General features: G+C 39.6%; 1 protein-coding gene across 1 annotated transcript in view; it reads right to left on the minus strand.

Moving 5' to 3' along the window:
• Positions 1–7,960, minus strand: part of LOC100554439 (IgGFc-binding protein) — a 76,246-nt gene extending 68,286 nt beyond the window's left edge. The window contains exons 1-3 of the mRNA XM_016996022.2: positions 7,777–7,960; positions 3,563–4,792; positions 1,455–1,795 (exon numbers count right to left, since the gene is read on the minus strand). Of these exons, the coding sequence (XP_016851511.2) occupies positions 1,455–1,795; positions 3,563–4,792; positions 7,777–7,837 (1,632 nt within the window). The 5' untranslated portion in view covers positions 7,838–7,960. The remainder of the gene's footprint in view (positions 1–1,454; positions 1,796–3,562; positions 4,793–7,776) is intronic.
• Positions 7,961–9,020: the final 1,060 nt, after the last annotated feature.

Below are 9,020 nucleotides of genomic sequence, written 5' to 3' on the forward strand. Positions count from 1 at the left end.
CATTTTGTGTACTACTTATGTTTTGAACCATTATTGTGTTTTGTATAGCTCATTACATTGTTTAGAATAGACATCTGTGTTTATCCAATAGTAGACTTGAAACATTCACATTACATTACATTCACTTTCACATTACATTATTCTACAATGCCATAGCGACATCTTATGGAATAGTGAAATTTGCAGTTTAGGCAAAAGTATTTAGAATTTTCAGCTCAATTCAACTACAAATAGAATAGAGGATACTTTAAACAACATGACTTCCCTTATAGAACTTCTTAGAAGGGGGGGGGGGGGTATTTACCATCATAGTTTATATTATATTTTTGGTGCTAAGTGGTAGAAAAACCAAGAGCCAAAGCAATTTCAAGTGTCACTGTTAAAATCAGAATGCCAATTCTTGTTCCTCTGAGCATAAATAGTTGGTTTATCATAAAAATCATTGGAATGATGGGCAATTCTCAACAGGAAAATCCAGTAAAGAGGAACAATGGCAAAATATGGAGTTGTAGAAGTATTGTCAGTATACAAAACAAAAAACCAAACCAAGGCAAAAAAAAAAAAACCAAACAGTCAAATACATGTGGATTAGTATGTGAGTTTAAAACATTTCTGCCATCCTCTCCTCCTTTTTGCCTTGTTTTTATTAGTGTTGTATTTTGAAATGGTCATATGACTGGTCAAATAAAATAATAATAATAATAATAATAATAATAATAATAATAATAACAACAGGAAAAACTCAGCCGCTATCAGGACCTCAAGATTGAACTTCAAAGACTCTGGCAGAAACCAGTACAGGTGGTCCCAGTGGTGATCGGCATATTGGGTGCCATGCCAAAAGATCTCAGCTGGCATTTGGAAACAATAGGCATTGACAAAATTACGATCTACCAACTGCAAAAGGCCACCCTACTAGGATCTGCATGCATCATCCGAAAATACATCACGCAATCCTAGACACTTGGGAAGTTTTCGACTTGTGATTTCGTGATACGAAATCCAGCATATCTATCTTGTTTGCTGTGTCATAATAAAATAATAATAATAATAATAATAATAATAATAATAATAATAATAATAATAAATTTAACCAAAGGAAGAATGATTGTGGAGGCAGAGTTTCAGATGTTATTGCCGTAAAAATAAAACAGTTAAATGCATTTGATTCAGATGAAATCAATTTTAGAAGAAGACATAAATAGGAAGTTTAGGATGTTAAAATAGAAATGTGCTTAGTTTCGCATTCTGAAAAGAATATTGGATAACAGTTTTAACTTAAAGCATAAGAAAGAGAAATGTTTGCAAATTCAATAGAACATGCATGCCGTTTGAGCCACCAGTGATGCCATTACTTTTAAAGAATGGGAAATACGTAAGCCATTTTGATGCAGTTACTCTTTAAAAATTGGGAAGTCATAAGAAACGGAAATATCTTTGTCTTCCTGTCTTACCCTGACAAATCCATTCTCATTTCTGATGATAGAGATGGTGATGTTATAGACAGTTATAGTCACTGAACCAACATTAGACGAACGGACATCCCCCTTGTTTTCATTCTTAGCCTTAATGCTGAAGAAAGGCACGGCCGCATCCAGGCTGCAAGTCTTGGCAATAGTGTAGGTACAGCTGCCTCTGAAGTCATAGTTCCTCGAATCGAAAGTATGATAGTGGCGATTTCCTTGTGCCCAGCAAGTAGATTCAGACCCTGCCACACACACTGGACGTTCCTCTTGAATCTCACACGTCTCCTCCTTCTTGCACTGGATCAAGCTGCATGACGCAACTGGTGCACCTAGAATGGAACAACTGCCTTGTCATTTCACTAAATAATAGTGTCATTCATTTTAAAAAAAATACTCTGTGAAGTTAACAACAGCTCAGGAAAATGTATTGTCGAAGACTTTCATGGCCAGAATCACTGGGTTGCTGTGAGTCTTTCAGGCTTTATGGCCATATTCCAGAAGCTTTCTCTCCAGATGTTTTGTCCACATCTGTGGCAGGCATTCTCACAGGTTGTGAGATACAACATCAGGTTAGAAAGCTTCTAGAACATAGCCATACAGCCCAAAAGACCCACAGCAACCCAGCTCTGGGGAAACTTTTATGGTAGTTTCCACATCTATTCTTACATCAGACTGGAATAAAAACAGAGATGGAAGCAGCACAGTATGTTTTAAATAGTACATATGCCAATTGAATCGCTCTAATATACTTACAATTGCATTTACCGTATATACTCGAGTATAAGCCGACACAAATATAAGCCGAGGCACCTAATTTTACCACAAAAAACTGGAATAACTTATTGACTTGAGTATAAGCCGAGGGTGGGAAATGCAGCAGCTACGAGTAAATTTCAAAATAAAAATAGATACCAATAAAATTTCATTGATTGAGGCATCAGTAGGTTAAATGTTTTTGACTATTTACCGTATTTCAAAGAAAAAAAATAAACTAGCCCTATAAGTGGAAAAGTAGGGGCAACAAAAACAATATGGTATCAACAATAACCTAATAATAATAATAACAACAACAACAACAACAACAACAACAACAACAACAACAACAAAACTTCATTTGGATCCCACCCTATCTCCCCATGGGGACTCAGGCCGGCTTCCAACATAGTAACAGGCAAATATTCAATGCTTATATAAACCATGCAGAGCTGGATATAGATCTATAATTATAGATACTAATTTCACATATGCATTTCCCTCTGAAATGTTTGCAAATCCACCCCTCTCTCTATGTTTGTGTGTGTGCATTTCCCCTACAATATTTTAAGCCACACACACACACACACATATATATAAAATTAATGTATATAGATAGATACACATATAAATGTGCTTAGGGATTGCAAAAGCTTGCAAAGGGTTAATGCCTATATATTTGTTGGAGAGTTTAACAAATATTTCAGGGGAAAATGCTTTCATAAGATTAATGAATATATATTTTTCTTCTTCCTGACTTGCAAGGGTGTCTCTCTTTGCAAAACATTCCCTTGATTAAGAGCAGGGAGGCTTTGCAAAAGAAAACACTGACAAGGGAGGAGAAGAGAGAAATACATCACATATTGCAAGCAATAGCCTGCAGACTCCATTGCCAGCCTTGACCTTGACCCAATTATAAGCAGGGGGAGGCTTTTTCAGCGCATAAATAGTTGGAATCACAGAATATACATCTAATAGTGATACTAATGATTCATTGAAAAAAGCCAAAATACCAACCACAGATGCAATAATAATAAAATAATATAACTTTATTTGTATTCCACCCTATCTCCCCAAGGGGACTCAGGGCAGATTCCAACATACAATGGCAAACATTCAATGTCTCCGTAAACAAACAATACTGACATAAAATCCCAGAGAAACTACGCATATAAGAAGAACATTAAAACCTAACATCAAATTAAAGCCAAGTGAAATGTTAGGAGAGAATGCTGCTGGAACATTGCCATACAGCCCGAAAAACTCACAGCAACTCAGTGATTCCAGCCATGAAAGCCTTCGACAAAACAAAAGGCAAAATGTTTTATATGTAGGAGACTTACCAGTGGTGCAAACAGCCATTGAACCAGAACCTTCATTTTGTGAGACTCCAAGGATGAAGGTGGCAAAAGGAGAGCTGGGATGTTCTAAGGAGAGCACACCTGCTGTTTTGTTGAAACTGTGTTGAGCCCAAGAATAGTCTGTTCCTGGGATTGGCCTCCACTGGAGGGTTTCAATGGCTTTCCTCTCGACTGTGATCCCACTGGATTCTGAGGTTTTGGCTATGATGACAGCAACTCTATCATACTGACTCATTTCACCTGTGCTATAGGAAATGCAGTAGCCTGTAACTGCTGGAATGTTTATGAGAGAAGACCCATAGTCTTGATCTTCAGAACCAGTAGGGGAGAAAAGGACCTGGATTCCATTGTTGGCCAAAATGTGCATTGGTTCAGAAGACTGCTGGTCAAACTTCAGAACTTGCCCAGCCTCCATGTCCAGGGACTTCTCTATATTTCCATGCTGGTATTTGATGGAAGTCTTTTGGGCAGCTACTACATAAAGAGTGCCATGTCTATTTTGAAAGGACATCTGAGGGACAATGAAGAAGGAACCCCAACTGGAAATGGGCAAGATCTGTTCAACAACATGGTCGCATGCTTTGTTGTTCTGAGCACAGCTGTGTCCAGTCAAAACAGCCACAGGTTCGCTGGATTCAACTTTGGTGCCAGTCAAATCATCTGAGCTTTGGAAGTGGATTGCTTGGAAGGCCTCAAGATCAGCAACAAGCTTGCTTCCAGAAGGATAAACCTTGCCTTTGTAAGTCACAGTCCCTGTTAGGGAAATATTGATTCTAGTGGGAGTTTCATCGGCTATAACCACAAATTCCTTGAAGGTATTTGCCTTGTTTCCCATTGGAGTCACCACATAATACAGTGTGCCCAATTGTTGGACTGGGTACAGGACTGTAGTACCAACAGAAGTCCTGTCACGGCTGCGAGACAAGATGGAGATGTCCTTGTCAGCTTCTATGAGCACCGTCCCATCAAAGCTATCGGTCCCCACTAACTCTATGGTATTTGGAAGCTTAATAGTCACTGTCTGTCCTTCCTTGAGAGGGAAAGTTCTTCTGTACATGGATTTGCCTATTGTTACTCTCACCATGGTTTTAGGAGAAAAACCAGTAATAACAAGCTCATGCTTAGCACTGGGATCATTTGGGAGGTTTTTCTGATCGTTTTGCATGAAAGCCGTGACAAATTTCTTCCCACGAGAACCTGATACCTGGGACCCTGCAAGAAAGAACAGAAAGATCTTTCAGAAAGCAAATGACAGTGAGACCACACATTCAGGAATGGTATAGCTATGTTTGAAAAATGGGAGAGAAACACTTTGCGTTGCCCTAATTTCTAATGCTTCCCCAAAAATGAAGTAATAAATGAGATTTGCTGCCCCTCTCTTTCTCTTTCCTGATGTTTTTTCTTCACCTTGGGAGCCTTATGGAGAAGGCTCTGTAGAAGAACAACTTTTTTTACCAGTTGCTCTCCGCCTACGGGCTCCTCTGCAAAGGAACTATAATCTATGGCTGGATATACACAATTCTATAATCCAGTTTCAGAATACAGATTATCTACTTTGAACTGGATTATATGAGTCTCCACTGCCATGGAATCCAGTTCAAAGCAGTTAATCTGGATTCAGAAACTGGATTATAAGGCAGTGTAGATGGGGGCCTACGTTAAGACATTTGACCCTAGCCAAGCTGTCATGGGATTGGAAGTTTCTTCCTCTCCTAGTCCCTCTGCAAAGTACTACACATTTTGTCAAACTTGGAAAAAGTAAACTCTTGTATTTGCTGCATTTAACTGCTTCAAAACTAGTGGTAGGTTGAGCAAACATTTTGGTTCCTTATTTATTTATTTACAGTATTTATATTCCACCCTTCTCACCCCGAAGGGGACTCAGGGCGGATCACATTACACATATAAGGCAAACATTCAATGTCTTGACATAGAACAAAGACAAATGCAGGCTCCGAGCTGGCCTCAAACACATGACCTCTTGGTCAAAGTGATTGGTCTCAGCTGGCTGCAGCTGGCAGCTCACCAGCTTGTGCCACAGCCCGGGCCTAGTCTCTAGTATCCAGTGATTTCCTACCAATACCATCCTACAACCCATTTTACATTAGTCTCGGGAACAGGACCGGCCCAAGGTCATTTTCAAGTGTAGGTGAACAGAATTTTGGCGCCCCCCCCCAAATCAATCACTGAAAAATAAAAGTGTTGGATAAGCGAAAATGTTGGATAATAGGAGGGATTAAGGAAAAGCCTAAATAAAGAACAACACTCTGAAAACAGACAGGAAACAATCAGGGCCAGCTAACACCTCCCAACTAAGGATGCCCCCAGGGAGGAACCAGCAAGGCTTTGAATCTGCAAGGCCATTAAATGCTAATCATTTTTTTCCTTCCGGTTATTGTGTATATTTTGTTATTGGTTTTGTTATTGTTCTTTGATGTTTCATATGTTATCATTGCTTTGTATTTGATTTTGCTGTAAGCCGCCCCGAGTCCCCTTCGGGGGAGATGGAGGTGGGATATAAATCAACTACTTCTTCTTCTTCTTCTTATTATTATTATTATTATTATTATTATTATTATTATTATTATTAATCAAGCTGGCCAATTGCAACATTCACACTAGCCTCAGACAAGAGCTCTTTCTCCCACCCTGGACTTTCCACAGATATATAAACCCCACTTTCCTAGCTTCCAACAGATCTCAGAACCTCTGAGGCTACCTGCCATAGATGTGGGCAAAATGTTCCAAGGCAGGCAGCAAGACCGATTGGTAAACCGGTGGCGAGATGGGTGGCTGCCTGCTTGCGCTATGCGGCCGCTTGGCTCTGCCCCATATCCTTCGATGGCACAAGCGGGCGGCCACCTATGTCGCCGCCGGTTTACCAATCGGTCCTGCCCCCTGTCTCGGTCCTGCCACCTGCTGAGGTGCCTCAACTGCACCCCCCAAATTGTGCCACCCGAGGCAACTGCCTAAATTGCCTTACGGGTGAACCGCCCCTGCTCAGGGATGTATGTTTAACGTAAATCAAGATCTGCCTGCATTGTTCTTATAACTCCACTCCAAAAATGATATTGCATGGCTTGGAAAAGGGTAGAGAGAACCTGAATGTGAGTACCTACTAAATTTCAAGATGTGATGGAAAATCCCTATCACTCAGAATTTCCCATAATTCCACCTCACTGATCATACTCACTAGGACGTCTTGAAACTGACAGCCAAAAGTCCAACATTTCCCTTACCATGGTTTAACGGAATGTGGACAGAGAAAATTGAGATATATTGTGAATGTGAGAATTAATGTGTTTGTATACTTGTGTGTAATACACACCTACAGGTTTCTGAAGGAACCTGGGCAAGATAGCATCCATGGACACTTGCTCGAATGAGCAACATGTGGCACATGGACTATATATTGTCCCCTCAGTTGTGTGAACTCATCTGCAGCTGTGGTGCCATAGTAAGTGTGTTCCTCCAGAGATGTATTGGAATGATGCCAAATTAGTCCCTTAGTCTGCCTTCTCACTGTCGTTGTCATCAGCTCCTTCTCCTCTTATCCATCATTGAAACAACTTAGTCTCTTGCCAGATAGCAAATAAGCAAAACAACAATTATATTAACTGAAGGCACATGAAGAAGATTCCAATGGTGAAAAAGGAGAACAAGTCCAGAGAATGTTAACTTTAGAAACGTTTGAGCATGTGCATCACACTGAATGAGCATCAGGTCCTGAATTTCCCTCCTTTTATACATCATATAAATACTGGTGAATTCTATGCAGGTATAGATTATTTTATGCCTAGACAATACACAGTTGAAAAGAGATACAGTAGAGTCTCACTTATCCAAGACTCACTTATCCAAGCTACTGGATTATCCAATGCATTTTTGTAGTCAATGTTTTCAATATATCGTGATATTTTTGTGCTAAATTTGTAAATACATTAATTACAACATAACATTACTGCGTATTGAACTACTTTTTCTGTCAAATTTGTTGTATAACATGATGTTTTGGTGCTTAATTTGTAAAATCATAACCCAATTTGATGTTTAATAGGCTTTTCCTTAATCCCTCCTTATTATCCAAGATATTCGCTTATCCAAGGTTCTGCTGGCCCGTTTAGCTTGGATAAGTGAGACTCTACTGTATAGTCATTTTGAAAATAAAATAGAACCTCCTAGCCCAGTTTACTTACCACATAATTGTGTCAAACCAACCAAGAAGAACACAATCCTTTTCATAGACATGCTGCACATCAAAATAGAAAATAAAACAATATATTAAGGACTATTCACTTATTTTTCCTCAGTTCTTTAGACCTATAGTGTCTCTTAGAACAAATCAACTAAGAGAACTCCTTTCAGTTGCCCTCTCCCTTTTTGTTAGCAAAAAGGTCAAAGCCTGATTTCCAACGAAATTCTACAGAATTTTCTACAATTCCAAAGGTTAGGTTTGTTTGCAGGGCAACTGCAAGAAAAAAACAAATCACACAAATTGGTCTCTGGCTTTGACACTAGAATTTGTGGAGTGTAGCATATCCTCCAATATTTGACAGATAAAAAACCTGGACCCATGTGGCCAAGCACCATCGGAGTGGGGTCAAGATGGCAAAAGGTATCAAGGAGGAAGAACACACAAGCTAAGAGGAGCTGTGCCAGTTTGCTTTTTTTAGGGACCCCATTTACACTGGCATATAAAATCCAGATTATCTGCTTTGAACTAGATTATATGGCAGTGTAGACATATATAATCCAAAGCATATAATGTGGATTACTGCCTTTATAATCTGGATTATATGGCCTTGGGGCTCTGCTACACAGACATAAAATCTAGAATATCAAGGCAGAAAATCCCATAATATCTGCTTTGAGCTGGGTTATCCAAGTCCATACTGCCATATATTCCAGTTCAAAGCAGATAATCTGGATTTTATATGACAGTATAGACGGGGACCCTAAAAAAAGCAAACTGGCCCGGCATAGCTCCTGTTAGCTCATTACTACTTACAAAGTTACTCCCAGAATTTCCTATCAACTAGCCACTGCCTTTCCCTATTTATGAACAAACTGTTTAATCAGCTTTTTAATATTTGAGACTTCCAGTGTCATCCATGAAATATTTTTAATCATGTCAGAAGTGACTTGAGAACACACTGCAAGTTGCTTCTGGTGTAAGAAAATTGGCCATCTACAGAGACGTTGCCCAGGGGACACCCAGATGTGTTACCATCCTGCTGGGAGGCTTCTCTTATGTCCCCGCAAGCTAGAGCTGACAGATGGGAGCTCACCCCATCTCACGGATTTGAACCTCCAACACCTTCAGGTCAGCAACCCAACCTTTAGGTCAGCAGTTCAGCCGGCACAAGGGTTTAACCGATTGCGCCACCACAACTCCACAACTTTTTTTGATAAAATAATGTGACTATCTTTTCTGGAACAA

This window comes from Anolis carolinensis, unplaced genomic scaffold, assembly GCF_035594765.1.
Source record: "Anolis carolinensis isolate JA03-04 unplaced genomic scaffold, rAnoCar3.1.pri scaffold_10, whole genome shotgun sequence".
Classification (NCBI taxonomy): Eukaryota; Metazoa; Chordata; class Lepidosauria; order Squamata; family Dactyloidae; genus Anolis; species Anolis carolinensis.